The sequence below is a fragment of the Leucopleurus acutus genome (assembly GCF_964270905.1).
Source record: "Leucopleurus acutus genome assembly, chromosome: 9".
In the NCBI taxonomy this organism is placed as follows: Eukaryota; Metazoa; Chordata; class Mammalia; order Artiodactyla; family Delphinidae; genus Leucopleurus; species Leucopleurus acutus.
This window is the reverse complement of record NC_139144.1, coordinates 87,853,664-87,873,178: the sequence shown is the minus strand read 5'-3', so window position 1 is coordinate 87,873,178 and position 19,515 is coordinate 87,853,664. Positions and strand designations below refer to the sequence as shown.

The following is a 19,515-nucleotide window of genomic DNA, read 5'->3' as shown; positions in this document are numbered from 1 at the left end:
TTAGGAACCACAGGTGGGGTTCCTGGGGGGAAAAGTCTACACAAGGGTCTGAACCTTTCAATTTCCGCAATTTTCAGGTCTCCATGCTTTCACATTAGCCCATGTTCAGCCTTTAGCAATTCACTGAACATTTTAACTTTAATCTTCTTACCGAACTCTGCCCCACATAAGCAAATGCTTGAGTCCAGTTTCTCCTTGTGGTGGACTGTCTCCAGTTTTCAGGCGAGTTGTTTGCTCATGACCTCAGTTCTCCAGTGGGTTCAAGAAAAGTCATCAGTTTTCCGCTTCTCCAGCTTTTTTCTTGCTGTGAGGGTAGGACATACGTTCTTTCCAGCTCTTTATTCTCATTGGCTGAAACTAGAAGTCCTGTGGTTTCTTTTGATAAACATATGTTCTTTTTTTTTTTTTTTTTTTTTGCAGTACACAGGCCTCTCACTGTTGTGGCCTCTCCCGTTGTGGGGCACAGGCTCCGGACGCACAGGCTCAGTGGCCATGGCTCACGGGCCTAGCCGCTCCGCGGCATGTGGGATCTTCCTGGACCGGGGCACGAACCCGCGTCCCCTGCATCGGCAGGTGGACTCGCAACCACTGTGCCACCAGGGAAGCCCTGTTCTTAATTTTGATGGAACCAAACCTATCAGGCTTTTTCATTGGTTTGTACTTTTCATGTTTTGTTGATTGACAATTGTATATGAACTGATTTTTTTTTTTTCTTTGGCTGCGTTGGGTCTTCGTTGCTGTGCACGGGCTTCTCATTGCGGTGCCTTTCCTTGCTGCGGAGCGCGGGTTCCAGTAGTTGCAGCACATGGGCTTCAGTAGTTGTGGCTCACGGGCTCTAGAGCGCAGGCTCAGTAGTTGTGGCGCAGGGCTTAGCTGCTCCGCGGCATGTGGGATGTTCCTGGACCAGGGATCGAACCCGTGTCCCCTACGTTGGCAGGCGGATTCTTAACCACTTCGCTGTCAGGGAAGTCCCGAACTAATTCTTTTTACAGACACATATTATGGCAGAACAGACTATGCTATAGAAAGTTCATGTAAAGCTAGAATTATTTGATCCTTGAATTCATGTTTGGATTTTCTTTATGAGAAAAGTATTAACGACTAATTCAATTTCTTTATGAATGTGGGACAAATTATTATTTCTATTTCTTCTTGAGTCACTCTGTTAAGTTGTATTTTCTTAGGAATTTGTCCATCTCATCAGCTTCAAATTTATTCGCATTTGCTCATAATGGCCTATATTATAAATATCTGTTATTGTTTTTATACCTCATACTTTACATTTATGCCTTCTGGGTTATTTTTCCCTTTGGTCATCCTCACTTAAGGCTTTACTATTTTATTAGCCTTTTTGAAATATCAATTTTTGCCTTTGTTGATATTTGCTGTTGTCCTTTGGTTTCTATTTCATTGATTTCTGCTTTTATCCTTATTATTTCACTCCTCCTATTTTTCTTTGGGTTTATTTCTCAGCTTTCCATTATCAAATTGAAGAGTATATAGAGAACCAGATCTGAGCAGATCCTAGAGAGATGCATGTCAATAGCAACGTGGCTCACACCCTCAGCACACCTGTTCATGCCACACCACCACCTTCCAGCCAGCTCATACCTAAAGGGCTTCAAGTGAGTTAGTTTTCTGTGATCTGTTGTCTGAGGCATGAAAAAGCCAAGTTATGTTCATGTATATAACATGCTGGAGCCAGGCCAGAGTGGACTGCTGTGGGATAATAGCCCTTTTTAGGGGAGACCCTGAAGGATAGTATAGAAAGAAAGTTCTTCCAATGAGCAGAACTTGAATAGTACCTTTCATGGTCTCCTTTGTGTGTGTGTGTGGAGGGGGGAAGGTGAGCTACACAGAGGTGAGGCTCTGACCGGATTCTTAGGCAGTAGCTAATGATTTTTAGGAACTTAGAAGAAACAAGAATGAAGAATCAGTGCAAGGAATTTTATGGAAGAGGCATGTGGATGAGCTTCTTGGGGTGATCTGGAGTATGAGAATTTTTGTCTCACATATTAATCAAGTGGACAAGATGACCCATTGTGCCCATCGGTTAGTTTCTCTCTCCCTCCACCTAGTGACTGCTCTGTGGGCTCATGAACAAGTGGCCATGGTGTAGGCAGGGTGCTAAAACAGACACATTCTGGGTTTGAATGTGTTTTCTCAGCTGCCACGATCTGTCAGCAACTCTACTCATGGACTTATAGAACGCCTTCTTCACCATGATGATATTCCACAGAGCACAGGGCTGCACCAAGGCACTCACTCGAATGCAAAATAAGTAGAGCATTAACCTTAAAAGATTTACGCATCTTACTGTGGTGCCTTCATGCTGCTGCATAATGAGGCCGAGGGAGGAAGATGGATGGGGCCCAGGGATTCCCTGTGGTGCCTCCTACTACTCTTATGTCCAGTCGTAAAAGTAGATGCAAGGAACTGACAGCATCCCTAAAGACTCAGATCTCTCAGAAATGAAATCCAATATCCAGGACTACTGGTGTCAGTGGTGCAAAGTGAAGCAGTCCTTGCTCATTGGTGGTGGAAATGATGTACCCATCAGAGGAGTTCAGGAGAAGGGTTCTGGGTGCTGTTTCTGACTTAAACCTGATGCTCTAGCCATCTCAAGTGATTTTACTAGCTAACTGATTATCTTTCTAATAAATTCACTTCCCGTTTAAAGCAGAGAGGATTGATTTCTAATATTTGAAAAGAAGAACCCTCGTTTTTATAGTGGAACAAGTGGAGGCGGGGGAGCAGATTAGGAGGTTGAATTGTGTCCTCCTCACAAGACATGTTCCAGTCTTAATCCCCAATACCTGGTACTTGTGGATGTGACCTTATTTGGAAATAGGGTCTTTGCAGATGTAACCAAGTTAAGATGAGATCATACTGGATTAGGGTGGGCCCTAAGTCCAAGGACTGGTGTCCTTATGAGAGGAGAGACACAGACACACACAGGGAAGAAGGCCACGTGCTGATGGAGCCAGAGACTGCAGTGATTGTAACTACAAGCCAAGGAACACTAACAATTGCTAGGAAGAAGCAAAGAAAAATTCTTCCTTAGTACCTTCAGAGGGAGTATGCCTTTGCAGATTTCAGATTTCTAGCCTCTAGAACCATGAGAGAATAATACATTTATGTTGTTTGAAGCCACACAGTCTGTGGTCATCTGTTACAGCCACCTTGGGAAACTAATACACACTTCATTCAAGGTACCCTGAGTCTGTGAAAAGATTCAGTCCTGGGAATTGGATGAGTGGCTGGCTGTGTTCTCTACTGTGGTGATTCAACCCAGGTCTCAGTTTGCCGGGCTTATCGGTAGGACTTCAGTGGACCACCCATCAGTTTTGATCCTAAAAAAACACATGATAATTAGCCACTGTCCAGAATTACCCTCGTTTGACTATTCTGATTACCATGCTGCTCCTGCTGCCTGGGGTATCGCACCCACCTTTCTTCCTGGAAATGAAATTCTGCTCATGCCCTACTGCCCAACGAACCTGCTGTCCATTCCCACTGAAATCGGCAGCATCTCCCACCAGCGTACCTGGCTGATGAAGAACAGCCAGAACAATCCCTTAGAACGTGCTCCGAGTGCCCTCAACAACATAGCAAGTTTAAGCAAAATCCAAAGCACCAAATAATCCAAAATAAGATGCACTATTATTATTATTATTATTTTTTTTTGCGGTACGCGGGCCTCTCACTGTTGTGGCCTCTCCCTCTGTGGAGCACAGGCTCCGGACGCGCAGGCTCAGCGGCCATGGCTCACGGGCCCAGCCGCTCCGCGGCATGTGGGATCTTCCCGGACCGGGGCACGAACCTGTGTCCCCTGCATCGGCGGGCAGCCTCTCAACCACTGCGCCACCAGGGAAGCCCAAGATGCACTATTATTTTATGAACTACTTGGGTAAAAAAAAAAAAAGGCACCGTCAAAGTGTGACTTATGATAATTTATAATACATCCTCATCTCAGAGACATGAAAAGATGTGCATCTTAGAACTCCTGAAATACAGTATTTCTCAAAGCCTTGGTGAAGGGAGTGTCATTTGAGCTTTCTTAAGGAACAAAGAGTGTGAACAAGCAGACCGTACGTGATAAACCACTCGGACACTTCTATCTCTCTAAGACTTTGGATTTCTTCCAAGGAATTTCTGGCAACTTAACTTTGTTTAATATGTGGGCTACCACTGAGTCCAGGTTTCAGTCAACCAACTAAGAAAACAATTAGAACGACTTCTGGCTGCTTGAGGCAGCATATTGATCCAAATCCCTGTATGCACACCCACATTGATAAATTCAGCCTGATAGAAAACTCTGATTGTCTCTCTTTGATCTAGCACCCTCATATTCTGTTAGCCATACATATTTGCTAGAGTTTTTGCAGATACTTTTTAGGGTGGAAGCCTTCTTCTGGGTCAGACTCAATTGTATTTGTCCTCGTGGGCATCTGACTGTTATTACAGGTTTGAAAAAAATGAAGAGTGGTGGAGGTGATGAAGGGGTATGGCTTTCTGTGTCACCAAGCTCCAGTGAGGTTATTGAGAGTTTTCAAGCAAGGTGGGAACTGCGTCATCAGACAGGAGAAGAGTGGTTGAGTCTTCCGACAAGCGAGTTCCATTGCGGATTGAGCTTTATCGATACTCTGACTCACCTGCACCCTCTCATGTGTAACCGCTGCACTTCTCAAGGTCCTATTTTCAAATAAGAGACCTGGTGAGGCTATGAATCACACTAACGCTGTAATTTCGCAACTCCTGGGATCAGACCTGTAAGTTTGTCTTTTGGTCTTCTCAGCATTTTAGCTGCAAGCAATAAGAGATTCCTTTACTGTAGCCTTAGAAAATCTCTGATTTTCCAGTCTCTGCTTTGATAGGAGGATTGAGGAATTAGAATTTGTTATTGTCTCCCTTTAAGCCAGTAGTTTTCACTGGTAGTGATTTTTGTCTCCCTCAGGGGACATTTGGCAATATCTGGAGACATTTTTGGTTGTCACAACTGGGAGGGATGTATGTGTCTTCCTTGCATCTAGTGGATAGAGACCAGGGGTGTTGTTAAACGTCCCATAATGCATAGGACAATCTCCCGTAACAAAGAAGTACCCAGCCCAAAACGTCAGCAGTTTTGGGGCTGAGAAGCCCTGTTTTCAGCTCTTTGCTGTTGTAGGAAGTAACCACGCCACCCAACCTCCCTTGCTGACATTCCCCTTTGCAATCTCACTTTTTACCAGAAAGATACTCTGACATGATCAGTTATAAGAAGTACCATTATTTTATGAACTACTAAGAAGGAAAAATCACCATCAAATTGATTTTTATTTATTTATTTATTTTTGCGGTACGTGGGCCTCTCACCGCTGTGGCCTCTCCCGTTGCGGAGCACAGGCTCCAGACGCGCAGGCTCAGTGGCCACGGCTCACAGGCCCAGCCGCTCTGCGGCATGTGGGATCCTCCTGGACCGGGGCACGAACCCGTGTCCCTGCATCGGCAGGCGGACTCTCAACCACCGCGCCACCAGGGAAGCCCTATCAAATTGATTTTTAACACACGTCCTTTTATGTGTGCTCGTCATATTCTTCTATGGCAGTAGCCACTCAGTCCTGCCAAAGCCACTTTATGGGCACTTAATTCTAGATGGCAGGTGCTACTGTGACTGCTTCTCCATGAGATGCTGTAGGATAGTAAAGTCATTTCCCTTCATACTTGCAGAATTCCAGTTACCTTTAACCCCAATAAAGTCCAATAACTAACCCTCGAATTTCTGTTGCCTGCAATCACGCCTGATTCTCATTAGCAAAATGTGTGTGTGTGTGTGTGTGCACTGTCTAGCTTATGGAGGAGCTGGGCTTGCTGAAGACCACATTCAGGGCTACCTTTAATATCATCCGAGTCAGGCTTATGGAACTTGTGTGAAGAGGTCAGTACTGCTCACCAATGCCAGGCTCCAGGTGCTGTAGCTTTGGCTGTGGACACTCGCTCTAGCATCACCTCCACGGCTGCTCACACTTGAGCGTAGTTCCACTGCTCCTGCCTCAGAGTTCCCCATAGTCTACTGCCTCTTTACTCACTGGCTGGGGTGGAGGTGTCTCATTCATGGCAGTTTAGTGCATGCTTGTGCTCCGGTCACAAGGGAGGCTGGCATTTTCAGCATCTATAATAAGAGGCAAATCCTGCTTCCATCAGTCTTGCTGTGTGGGGAATTCCCCAAGCATAGAAAAATGTTACAGATTCTGATTGGCTACGAAGAATGGCCAAAGTCCCCTGCGCCGATTCCCGCCATTCTCTCCCTTCTGCTCAAAACAGAAAACCAGGAATCATCCTGGCCTCTCCTCTTCCCCTCCCTTAGTACATCAGCAAGTAGTTGATTCTACCTCCAAAATATAGTCTTGAATCCATCCTCTTTTTGGCTCCTGTGTCAATGACTTAATACAGCTGACTATTATCCACTTCATCTGGATTACTGTAACAGCCTCTTTTCTTCCCATCTCCATATCCATGTTCCCCAAAGCAGCAAGAGGATGTTTCTTCGTAAATCACCCTATAAAAACTTGTTTGCTTTAAAGCCTTCAGTGGCTTTTTTTTTTTTATCCCCACTTAAAATAAAATCCCCTATCCTTATTTTGGTCTAAGGAGGGTGATCTTTCGTCTCGTTTTACATAGGATACAATTTTTAAGAGAGCTTCCTTTTTATTCTCAAAAGGGTATGGTTTACTGTGTTGGTTTTTTTTTTTTAACGATACGCAGGCCTCTCACTCTTGTGGCCTCTCCCGTTGCGGAGCACAGGCTCCGGACGCGCAGGCTCAGCGGCCATGGCTCATGGGCCTAGCCGCTCCGCGGCATGTGGGATCTTCCCGGACCGGGGCACAAACCCGTGTCCCCTGCATCGGCAGGCGGACTCTCAACCACTGCGCCACCAGGGAAGCCCAAGGGTATGGTTTAGATAGCACGTTAGTGTCAGTTTACCTATGAGGCCCTGAGTTTTCTGAGCCCTGCGCGTTCCCCCCCTCACTCACTGAACTGCTCTCAGACTTGTCTTCTCTGAGCGCTTGTCCCTCCTTTGGGGCCTTGCAGGTTCTTTCCTTCTTCCTGGCACACTTTTCCTCACATTCTTCACACAGCTCTCACCTTGTTGTCCTTCAAGTCTTAGCTAAGTGGTCATCTCTGAGAAGTCCTTCCTTACCTCTCTAACACCCCCTGTTCTCTGTATCATTTCCTTCTTCATTTCCTCCATAGAGTCACCAGAATTTGACATTGAGTTGTCTGTCTATTGTTTAATCTCTGTCTCTCACACTAGAATGTAAGCTCCCTGAGGGTGTGGATTACATGTGTCTTACCCTTGTATCCCAGGGCCCGAACCTGTCACTTAATGGTTCCTTCAATCAATCAATAAAAGGCCTTCCCTCCCTGACCCCTTGACAAGGTTTGAGCTCCCGTGCTAGACACAGTCAGAGCACTGTGTACTTTTCTCCCTCAACGCGTCTCACAGTTGTACTTAAATGGTAATTTGTGTAATTTCACTTTACCAGTTTCTCCTTCTAGATGCATGTCCAGGGGAACAGAGGCACGTTCCTCTTGCCATGCTGAGAACAGGGCACTCCAGTACGTGTGAGTCTGTTGAGTCTTCTGCAAGCTCATGGGTCTGGGAGAAGATGGTTCTCTGCTGGGGTAGGGAAACCTTGAAGGGCGAGTGCCTGGGGCCGGATGGGAGAGCAGAGCATCCAGTGCAGGCTCCCACACGCAGCGGGACTAGCTGCTTAGTCTTTCTCTTGAGCGTAATTTCCCTGGACTTCCTCTGCTTCCCTCTCAGTCTCCCTCTTAGAGGCTTCTTGAACCCCAGAAAAATCTGGGCACATCAAGGACCCAGACCCTTCAGCCAAAACAAATGGCAGGGATGGGAGCAAAGCCTCTGGATCCTGGGGAAGAGTTGGAGAAACGGGGAGAGAAAGACTTCCAGCTAATACCTTAGTTGATTCTGTGTTGTCTTTGTAAACAGAAGTCAAGCCTAGTGGTCAAACAGCTGCCGAAGAAAGCAAGCCAGACACACTTCCACCATCCAGTGTTCAAGACACAGTCAAACAAAGCACAGCCCCACCATCCACTGACAAAACTGTGACTGCACTGGAGACCAAGGGAAGCACAGCCACAACGCCTAACACCTCAAGGGCAGTGCCAGCCTCAGCCCAGCAAAGCACAACTGCAGCAGCCAGTGGCAAAGATGAGAAACCAGCCACGGGCAGCCCTGCTATAACTACTGAAGACCCAAAGGATTCTACAACCACACCAACCACTGTCTCGACAAAGCCTGAAACCACAAGCAGCCAGAGTGGAATTAAAAGCAGTTCAGCTAAATCTGGAACCCAGAGTAGCCACAGTGTGACCACAAGCAGTGTGATCACTAAGGAAGGAAATCAGGCAGCCTCTGACCTTCCAAATCCGGGTAACACCTCAGTCATCACGCCTGCTCTTCCTTCCGTGCCCACTCCGGCAAGCACTCACCGGCCTAGCACCGTCCCTGTGACTTTGGTCCCTGTGACTTCAGAGCCTGCAGGGAGCTCCGAGGGACCAAACAAAATTACAGCAGCTACAAGTTTAGGCACAATGGCGGGTCCCACCGTCACGACGCAGGGGACACTGACCACACTAAGTAAGTAATGCCTTTCTTTTTTCAAGCAAAAAGAAGCTTTCAAATGCTTATGTTCTGTATCTCCAGCGATTCATGCATATTCATATTCATGAATATGCGCCACCTTCACCCAGCCGGTTGGTTTCCCATTTCAGTGATGAGCAGCGGCCGGCAGAGCTGTGTGTTCTGGTGAGAGCTCAGGGTTTTGACCTGCCTAGTGGAGCATTTACTTTTTTTTTTCTTAAGTGCTGGTCTTAACCCAGTAAATTAATTTCAAAACTCACTGATGGATCGTGAGCCTCAAGATCATGACCCAGGTCAGATCTGTTGAATCAGAATTTCTAGGCGTGAACCTGAGCATCTGCGTTTTGAGGAAACCTCCACTCCTCAGCCCCGCAGGTAATTTGGGTGTGTGGTGAAGAACTAGATAGCCACACCACAAGAGCACGGTCGCCTCCTGCGTAAGAGCCGGTGCTCTGAGTTGGATACATCAGGATGCCAATCCCTGCTATGCCACTTGTTAGCGTGTGACGTTGGGCGATTCATCGAGTTCCTCTGAGACTCAGTTTCCTTGTTTATAGAATAGGGATAATTACAGTACCTTCCGCATAGAGTTGTGAGGATTGAAAAAGAAAGTACCTTTGAAGCACTTAGGAAGGAACCTCACAGGGAGTAAGTACTCAGTTAACGTTAGCTTTGCTGCTGGCATTGTCACTGCTGTTGATACTTCTTCTGTCGGGTTCCTACACTGGCTCATCCAATCTGCTCATCCTGTAATAGGTTATGCGAATTGACTTCATCTGCCTGCCTCTGCCTCCCCATAGCCTGCCTCCTTCTGCTTGTGGTCTAGGTGGGGGGATAAGACCAAAGAACCTCAGAAAACTAGGAACAAAAAAGCCTATCTTTTTGTGTTAAAGGTACCACTCCCCTTTTCTCATAAACTTTGTTTTCCCAATTATAGCACCATGGGTTACCTCACAAGGAACTCAACACACCTCCAGCAAGACGCCAGCTGTCACTGGCACCTCTGAGGCTCTGCAGCCTACAGGCTCTTCATCGGGACCTGGGACCACATCTCCTGCCAGGGGACCCACAAGCTCCGACACTCATTTGGAGTCAACTGTCCCCCAAGGCTCCAGTATCCCTTCTCCCACCTCAGTAATTCCAGCAGGTGTGGGACAGGTGAGAGAGCCCAGAGTCGGAGAGAAGGGACTCCAGGAAGAGCATTTCTACTCTTCCCTCCTCAGGGCACCTGGGGGTGCTGTGAGGAGCTGCCATCGTTCACTCACCCTCTCTGGCTTTGCTGGACTCTGGCGTAGACAGCAGGATAGCCAGTAACACACCTGGCTCTCCAACTCCAGCCGGCCACACTCCCAGCTTGCCCGCAACTCCTTATTTGGTGTCACCCACCCAAGGGAGGGAGGGAGAAGGCAAAGACAAGACCTTGTCAGGCTCAGCCTGACCCTTAATCCCAGTGGCTTCTTCCAGATACAGTGCGATTCTCCCGAAAAGCTGAATGAGAAGATGCTCGTCCTGAACGTCTCGAAAACTGATGTCTCGAAAACCAACATCTGTGTGAGTACCTTGCTCACCTGAGCCCCGCTCTGATCTACATCCCCAAAATGCGGTTTAGCAGCAGGGTCACGGAAGGTGGAAGGGAATGAAGTGTTCCTTCCAGAAAGGAGCAGAGAGATGTTTTCATTTTCCGGCTCTTGTTTTTTCCTAGTAGGACAGGACATGGTCCCTTCCCATCTTATGGAGGGTCAGAGCCAGGCTCAGACTTCTCTAAGGGAAGCCCCGCCCTCAGGGCTGCTGCAGGGCCAGAAATCTGGGCTTTCACTTCTGAGAGTCTGGAGACCCCAATCCTGGTTCCTGTTTGCTTCTAGTTCAGGATGTGACTTTAAGTCGATCTCTTTGGGCTTCAGAGGCCTCAGTTGAAAATGACAGGCTTAGTCTGCCTAACTCTCCCTGTTCTAATAGTCTGTGGTTTTATATTTCCTGGTCCATGTGTTTGTTATCTGATGGCCACCCTCTAACCTAGGGGAGCTGTTGCCCGACAGTTGTCCTTCCCTTCAGGGGGAGTTGTTTGTGTATTGTTTGGGGGAGGTGGCGTCAGCACGTGTGTGAGTAAGTTTGCATGTGTAGCAGTGTGTCCACTGCCTTCAGACTGCCAGTCTCCCTAGGATTAAGGGCTTTAGTCTGGGGATGTCTGCCGCAGAGTTTAGTCAGTAGCTGAGGCCTGAGTGAGGGCTGGAGATGGATGGCTCACTGCTGCCCTCTCCTGGTCAGTGGCTATTTTGGCAAACACCCCTGGGAACTAGAATAGGATGGAAAACTTGGGTTTACAGTACTTTTATACCACCGATTTTCTGCAGTTGTTTCCTTTTGGGTGTCCATTTTGCTGGAATTTTCCAAGTGAACTATAGAAAAGCTAGAGTTTTAAAAGGGAGCAGTGTTCCCCTAGGGTTGGGCTTATTGGAGAAGGTAAGAATCACAGATGCTTGCTCGGCCTTTCCTTCGGCTCTCTTTTTGGCTGAAACTTGGCAGGGGCATGTCTGGTGGTAAGAAGCGTTCTTTTCCTTTGCTGTGAATGGAAAGAGGAAACCCTGGATCTTTACCTGGTAGCAGGTTGGGGAATTGGCAAGCCTAAGGAAATTCCAGGTAGAAACCCAAGGGATGGTTTGTGGGACAAGCCAGATGGAGTCCTTTTCTTCATCTCCGTACCCCTATTCCAAACTCTGGTCAGAGACACATCAGTTTGGGGTGTCTCTGGATGATGTGGCCGCGCTGGGTAAAAGCTGCCCACACTTTGCTTCCTCACCCTCAGCCCTAAAGCCAGCCAGCCACACTCTTTCTGCTGAGAAATGCAGAAGACTCCCGTCTAAGACGTCCTCGTGCATCTTCAAGATACTCCCAATTTCCCCTGTGCAGTGATGGCCTCGCCTTTCTCCCGTCAGCCTGTTTATGGTTTCAGGGTCTTAGCCTAGGGAACGGGCACATGTGTTTCGACTTTGGGACGGATAACCTTGAGCTGAGAGCCAGGGCTTCCCCTCCTGAGGTCTTTGAACTCAGCATCAAGGGCTGGCAAATGGTAGGTTCAGAGAGGACTGGCCTCTTCCCCACTGGCAGTGCCTCCTCAGGTCCTTCTGGGGAGAGCGATGATGGGGGACAGGAGGTCGTGATCCTTAAGGAGCACTGAGGGAGAAAGCGGCACTAGGGCGAATGGTATTGCTCCACCACGACGAGATAAACAGGATAAGGAGACTAGGGGGAGAGCTCCACGTGAGGCAGAGAAGGCAGGGGCTGGCCCAGGAGGACAGCACATAACTCACCACTCCTGGCAGGCCTGGGAATGGCACCAGCTGTGGCTGGAGAAGGGAGTAAGTTCACAGCCGGCAACAGTGTTCTCCTGACCTTAGCTTCAAAGGGTGGCTCCACAACCTAGGCCGCTGTCACGATCCCTGAGGAATTACCTGCGGTCTCTCCACAACAGAATGCGACCGCTTTGAACGACAAACTGATCACACTTTTGTGCCGAGCAGCAAAAGCCTCCTTCAACCCAGCGCAAGATCAGTGCCATATACAGCTGGCACCTGTTCCAGAAATCCAGGCAGTGGCGATCAAACAAATCACTATCTGCAGTGAGTTGAGGGCGGGCGGTGGGGGGTGGGGGTTGAGGCCTGTGTCGGGTGGGAATGGGGCAGGAGGTGCAAGAGCACAAGGATGGGTCAGTTGTCAACCCCTGGCCACCCGAGAGAGACACCACTCAGGGGACTGAGATTCAGGATGTCCTCCTTTGTCCCTTACCACGTCACCCTGAGCTAGACCACTGAAGCGGCATCTCTCCGTCTCCCCCTCAGCAAAACTCTTTCCCACGGACGTTTATGAATTGCTGAAAGACAAATGGGATGACCTAAAAGAGGTAAGTGGATGCCCCCCATGTGCTGGGACAGACTGGGTCAGGAGCCTGTCCCTTGGAAGCCCACGGTTCCCCGGGTCCACTGTCTCTCATTGTCGAGGAACCTCTGATTTGCAAGCATCTAGAAGATAGGAGGATAAGAGGGGACAGCAGGGCGGTAGAATGGGTTCCCCCCCAAACCCCAAGTGGAAGAGCTCATAAGTGAATGGGAGTTCTGAGAGAGGGTGACCCAGAACCTGTTTTCTGCCACGTAACTTTCTCCTTCCTGGCCAGGTGGGAGTCAATGACATGCAGTTTGAGGGTCAAGGACCACCAGAAGAGACCGAGGACCGGTTCAGCATGCCCCTCATCATCACTATTGTCTGCATGGCATCCTTCTTGCTCCTGGTCGCGGCCCTTTATGGCTGCTGCCACCAGCGCCTCTCCCAGAGGAAGGACCAGGTGAGGACTTCATTCCACTAGCCGGGAAGCAGTCCAGTTCGCTGGATGACCCTCACCCCGTTATTCCCATATTAGAGAAAAGCGAGGGGGCCATGGGCCCTTTCTGATAGGCAGAGGTCATCCCTTATAGGAAGTGGAAACTTGTCTGGAAAATTAAAGAGGCAGCGTGGTGAAAGGGAAGAGCATGGGCTTTGGAGTCAGGAAGACTTGGGTTAAGCCCTAGCTCTGCCTCCCATTATCTGGGTGACCTTGAGCCAAGTCATAATCTCTGAGCGTCAGGTTTCTCATCTGCATAGTGGGCATAATATGCGCCTTGCAGAGTTGCTCTGAGGATCCACTGCTATAAATGGGCTGAGGCATACCTATCTAACCAGAAGTTCTTTCATTTACCTTAATAGAATTCCCTCATTACGGTTCCACCCTGACCCATGGTTCTCAACCCCGGCTGCACACTGTGGAGAGTTTTAGAAAAAAAAAAAATACCCATGCTTAGCTTCCTCACATACCAACTGAAACAGAATTTCTGGATCAGTATATTTGTTAAAAGCTTCCTGGGGGACTGTCTTGTGCCACCTACGTTGTATCTTAGGTAAAAATGGAGAGAAAGTACTATCTCTAGATAGTTCCCATCTGCAGCAGAGATAGCTAGAAGCTGTGCTGTACCCATCTTGCTCAGGCTTAGAGGAGAGGTCCTCAGTCACTCGGCCAGAGGACAGTCATTTTCTTACAGTTGGTTCCAGTTCAATGCAGCAGGGTGAGGAGGGTCCTGGAGAGGAAGGTTTGGTGGGGAAGGAATGGAGGAAAGAGGAGACTGGAGGACTCTGGAGGACAAAGTCCATCTCCACTGATGTCATGGATTTGCCACCAGGGCAAAGGTGAAGCGAGCTGGGCATTTTAGGATGTGGGGCAAGTTCTTATCTCAGACTAGCCCCGAGGCAGGCCAGTAGTCAGGAAGGCCTCCAGGACCACCTGTTGTTCACCTTAGCCAAATCGGGGTTCCTGGATTATAGGGGTACAGGGGTAATATTAAGGCTACAGCAAGGCTAACAGCCCTCAAAAATTACCCCTTTTTCTTGGGTCATCTCCCTTACTCTAGCAACGACTAACAGAGGAGCTACAGACGGTGGAGAATGGTTACCACGACAATCCAACCTTGGAAGTGATGGAGACCTCCTCAGAGATGCAGGAGAAAAAGGTGGTCAGCCTTAATGGGGAGCTGGGGGACAGCTGGATCGTCCCCCTGGACAACCTGACCAAGGATGACCTAGAGGAGGAGGAAGACACACACCTCTAATCAGGTCTGCTGGCGGCCTCCGACAGGGCACAGAGCTCCAGCCCAAGCGCCTCAAGTGCCATGTGGACAGGGGAGGAAAATCCTTCCCCTTCGAGGGAAAGACTGGGGAGGGAGAGCAGACTCGGAGGGTTCCCTCCCCCCAATCCCCACAGGCCTTAATTTTTCCCTTTTCAAGCTGAACAAATCACATTCTGTGTAGAATCCTCTTGTAAAATAACCCACTAGTGCCTGAGCTCAGTGCTGCTGGGAGATCAGGAGAGAGCCATCCAGGGGACTTTAGAGACCATCTAATAGAATCCCTTCATTTCACAGATGAGATGACTGAGGCCTAAAGAAGGTAAAGTCAAGGTCACACAGCCACTGGGTGACAGAGTCAGGATGAAAACAGAGATCCTTCATTCAGTGCAGGCCCATTGCCACCATGCCACGCTGCCGTGATCACCTATGCCCTCCCTCCAGAGCTGCCCTGGGCAGGGGGGACGAAGCTGCCAGTCAGTGGATGGGATGGAGGGGAAAGCAGGGCCAGACCCTGTCGCAGTGGGATCTGATTACTTCAAAGGATAGGTCCCGTTTTCTGTCTGTCTCCTACGCCAGCCTTGTCTGCCAGTGTTCCTGTCCTCTTTGTTCTCCCCCCTCCCTTCACTCAGTTTTCACTCCCACTCTGTCCCAGGGCCCCTGGAGTCTAGTTTCCTGACATGTGCTTATGAGATTGGGACTAACACAGCACACAAGGCTCCCAGTATGAACAGGTCTGCACATGGGTCCATCTACAGGTAAAGAGAGAAAGGGAAGCCTTTCCTCCCAGGGTGGGTCCCAGCCCACCTCCAAGGCACTCCTTGAATAGACTCCCCGAGTGCTGCTTTGGTCTCCCATTCCCACCGGGGACTAAGGTCTGCAGCAGCTATTGAAGGCCAGGTGTTCCTATTTCGTTGTCACTGCCCAGCCGATGCGATGGGGTGAAGACCCCAGCTCGGTCATCCCCGAGATCCAGTGTGAAGGAGCAGCTTTAGGACAGAGCTTCCTGGTGCCCAGTCAGCAGAGAGGTGTCTGAATAGACAATCGATTGAAACAGCAGGAAGGATAGGCTTCACTTGCCATATCATAGGAAATTCAGGGGCTTTGCAGGTTGCTGAGAGTTTTGTCTTCTTTGTTTTTTAATCCAGAACTCTGCTGCCAAAGGCCAAAGCTCACATCGTTGAGACATTTTCAGTTAGATTCCATTCTTCTGTGCACAGGGCAAGAAAGGCCTAGATGCATGGTGCACTGCAAGGTGCATAAGGGGCAGCCGGGGGTCCTGGCCTTCTATTCCCAGTGACCTCTTACTGTCGGGGCACGGAGCTAGTTAGGTCTTGCTGTGTCCCCTCCTCTGTATTCCTAGTGGGGCTGGCTGCCCAGCGCTCCTGTAGGTTCTGGTGGCATCTCAGGGAAACAAAATGCTGACTGTTGCCCAGTGGAGGGGTTTTGAGGGAGCTCAGCAGGTAGCTGCTACGTAGACTGCAACTGAGGACTGGGCATAGTGAGGTTTCATCTGATTTTCTGAGAAGAAGGAATCCTGTGTGGAATTTTGAACTCTGCCCATGTTCTCTATTGTTCCTGGTCATAAATTCCCTGGAACCTACTAGGAAGATACTTAGGAGAATGAAAATGGTCACTTCAGGGCAAAAAGCCAGACCCCTAGAACCTAGGGGCAGTCTAAGCTGCAACAGTTCCGATAAAATAGGCTATCTGGTTTGGGATAGCTTATTTTTTTTAAAGGAGAGGATCTCAAGAGGAAGATCTATGTCCTTCCTTTGCTGCCTAATTCCCTCTTCATAGCCTTTAGCCATTTGATACCTAGGAGAAAAGGAAGGCCAGAGGTTCAAGTAGGACCCGTGAGTTTCCCAAGAGATAGAAAGATGCTAAGCTAACAAGGGTCCTAAAGTATTTGCCCTGATTCTCTACTATTTGGAGGTTGGCAGGATGGAGAATACCAGTTTGAGAGAAAATAGAAGAAATACTGTTTCACTGGGAAAAGATCTGTTTGCTTCTTTCCTACCCAGCATTTGGTTCTTTCTACCCATTCTATTGTGGCCACTGTGGGAGAGGCCAGACTAGATTGCTCCTTTGCTGATTCTGGGTCACATTCCAGCAGCTAGGTTTAGACAGAGAGAGCAAATATGTCTCTGCAAACCAATCAAAAGCCACAACCCCCAGGCCTCTTGGGGAGACAGATGGTGACTGGCAAGGACCAGAGAGTAAAAATTATGCTTGGTCAAGAGGAATAAATGTGGCTCTGTCCAGAGAGAACCTTGAAAAGCTTTGGGCTGGTCCAAAGGTTCCTTCTTTTGATGCATCCAAATTGTATTGCTCCAGCCTTTTAGGGCAACTTGCTTTGGCTTGCTCTTGACACTAGCTAGACATCTATATCAAAGACTGTTATCACCATGTATCTGTAAAGGTCATCTTCTTCCCACATCTTTACTGGGTTCTGATGCTATCTGGTAATTCAGATTCTGGGGCTGAGAAGAAGAGAAGAGAACCAGGAACTCAGCATGACTTGAAACAAGTTACACCAGAGAGAGATTATAAACTCTATCTCAGTGGCACACTGGTTTCCCTGAACTTCATAAAAGACCAGAAGCCATGAATCTGATGACTGGACAAAGTCCAGTGAGAAGCACACTGTTATGTGAGTGGGGAGAGACACAGCAATGCTTATGAATGGGGTACAGAATATTCTTTGCATCGTAGGACAAAACACAGGTTTAATCTAGTCTAGACACAAGATTCTTCTTTCTCCTCTTGATAAGGAAAGCTAGCAGAAAGTTTTATTTAAACCACTTCTTGAGCTTTATCTTTTAGATAATATACTGGAGAAACTTTGGAAAACAAGTTCAAGCTGATATACATATACGTATTTTTTGATAATGTAAATACAACAGCCAAATGTTAATCCACCCTGCACTGCTCTGAGCGAATATACTTTGAAAAAACATTTGTTAGCTAAGAGAGAAGGCTTTTTTTCCCTCTAAACAGGAATGTAAATGTCTATTTTACTGGAAATAAATTTCTGTTATTCTTTGATGAAAAATGAAATATAAGACAGGCTGATGACAAAGCGTCTGTCTTGCAGATTGGGCATTTTTATTTTTAAATATGATCCTCATCCCCTCTCCGTAAAGTCCCAGCATGTTACAGTAAGGGTTGGAGTCAATATGCACTGGTTGGAAAGTGACTCTCTAGTCATAGGGAGAGGGGTTTTAGAACCCAGTCCAATCTTTTTTTAAAAAAAAAAACAGAAAAAGAGCCTGAAGCCCAGAAAAATAAAGTGACGGCCAAAATCACGTCTAGTGACAGAAACAGGCTTAAAACCTGGGTTGGAAGACCGTCCAGTGCTGTGTGCCTCAGGAAGAATCAACAAATTAAGGACTGCTAATTAAGGGCAGGCACCAGAATGCTAGAAAGGACAGAATTCCCTTCTGGAATCTGCAGCAAGGCTAGGGAGAGCATGAAGACAAAAATAGGAACCTTACTGGTCTTCTGTACTTCTGAGTTATTTAGGTCTAAGACTTAAATGAACAATTCTTTTCTGCTAAGAAATAAGTTTTGAATGAGCTTTTACATATAGATCTTCTGAGTAGGACTAAGGATCAAAGGGAACAAGACAGGGGGAAGGCAGGGGGGCAAAAGTAAAGCAATGTCTTTCATCACTGTCATTAGCTGATTCACTCAGGTTTGGTGAAAACCCAACACTGAGTGAAAGGAGGGGATTACTATTTGCTCTGGGTCTTTTTTAAAATTAGTGAATGTTAAACAGTTTGCCCAGGAGGCTGGGGGAGCATGTGTCTTAGTGGACAGGGGTCTAAAGTACACTGGAATTTACTGAGAAACTTGTTTGTAAAGACTGTACTTAATTATTGCCGTTTTCTTACAAAAATATATTTTGGAAAATTGTATACTGTCAATTAAAGTGCTTTTGTCTAAGCTGGTTCAAGTCCTAGTATTTTGCTCTGATTGGCTTCCATTCTTCACTTGTGCACGAGGCTCATCATTGAAGCCCCTGAGGACACAGTGCAGCAACCTCTGCTCTTAGTTATGCCTCTTAACTATGCAGGTCCAGACACAAAAAGAGAAGGACGAAAGCTGAAAGGAAAAAGGGGATCTACAAGTTCTCCAGATTATCTCAGGCTGCTCTAGTGATCGTAACTGAAAGGGCCTCATTTTCCCTCACAACAGTTTTACCAATGCTTTACCCTCTTCCTTCCCTGTACTTTTGCCTCAGATAAAATTGTGACTCACCCACCACCAAAGATCCCAAGGGGGCTGCTGAACCCTGATCAGGTATGAAAACACTGGTGTAGAGACAAGGCAAATAAAAATACAAAAAATAAACGATTCTGTTCTGGCCCTGTTATGCGAATAAAAGGATCTGTTTACTTGTCAGAAGAAGCCTCTGCGTGTCCCTTACCTACAGACATAGTGAAGACGAAGGAGGTTCAAGAAAGGAATTGCTCAGAGACGATTCTGATTCTCTTCATCTCCTGGGGTGGTATTATCTATTGACATGTTTCTGCACTGCAAGAAGAAAACTTTATCATTCCCGACCTGCAGAAGGGAAACCGTCAGGTGAATCTGGTCCACATTCATAGTTGGTATACAACAGTCTCTTCTTGCCTGGCATCTTACAGTTCACAAAATATTTTTACACATCTTATTTAGGAATTGTCACCACTCTACCAATGGGGAAATTGGGCACAGAGATTAAGGATTCTCTTTGAGATCACACAGCTACTTAAATGGTACTGCTAGGCCTTGAATCTACATCTTTTCCCTCTTGAGTCCTACATTCTGTTCTCAACACCACATTAATGCTCGAGTTCCATTAACAACAAAGTACGTTTATAGAATGCAACTACTGTTACAATATGATTTTCCTTTTATACAGCAGTTCTGAAAGCAGTTAACATCCTTAAGGGTGGGCCAGAGGTATTTTGAGGTTAACTTCAAGAGTATGCCAAGGATACAGAAAGGAGTACAAGTACCAGGAACTCAGGCAGGCCTCTGGCCATGCTCGAGGCACACTGTTCTAAGAAGAGAATGACTCACAGTTTATCATGGTCACAAAGACCTAAGACTCCATTCTTTTCCTGAATAGGTCATTCCCCCTGCTCCCTGCCCTGCCAACCAAGAGGCACTCTCAGTTGTCATTTTTAATTTGTTATGCCTCTGTCACTCATAACCCCCCATTTTACAAGCTCC

At 47.5% G+C, this 19,515-nt stretch overlaps 1 protein-coding gene across 1 annotated transcript in view; it reads left to right on the top strand.

Annotated features, from left to right (window-relative positions):
* Window positions 1-18,234, top strand: part of PODXL (podocalyxin like) — a 41,843-nt gene extending 23,609 nt beyond the window's left edge. Inside the window, exons 2-8 of the mRNA XM_082846342.1 lie at window positions 7,994-8,644; window positions 9,585-9,805; window positions 10,112-10,198; window positions 12,117-12,264; window positions 12,484-12,545; window positions 12,816-12,983; window positions 14,080-18,234. Coding sequence (XP_082702468.1) covers window positions 7,994-8,644; window positions 9,585-9,805; window positions 10,112-10,198; window positions 12,117-12,264; window positions 12,484-12,545; window positions 12,816-12,983; window positions 14,080-14,277 — 1,535 coding nt within the window. The 3' untranslated portion in view covers window positions 14,278-18,234. The remainder of the gene's footprint in view (window positions 1-7,993; window positions 8,645-9,584; window positions 9,806-10,111; window positions 10,199-12,116; window positions 12,265-12,483; window positions 12,546-12,815; window positions 12,984-14,079) is intronic.
* Window positions 18,235-19,515: the final 1,281 nt, after the last annotated feature.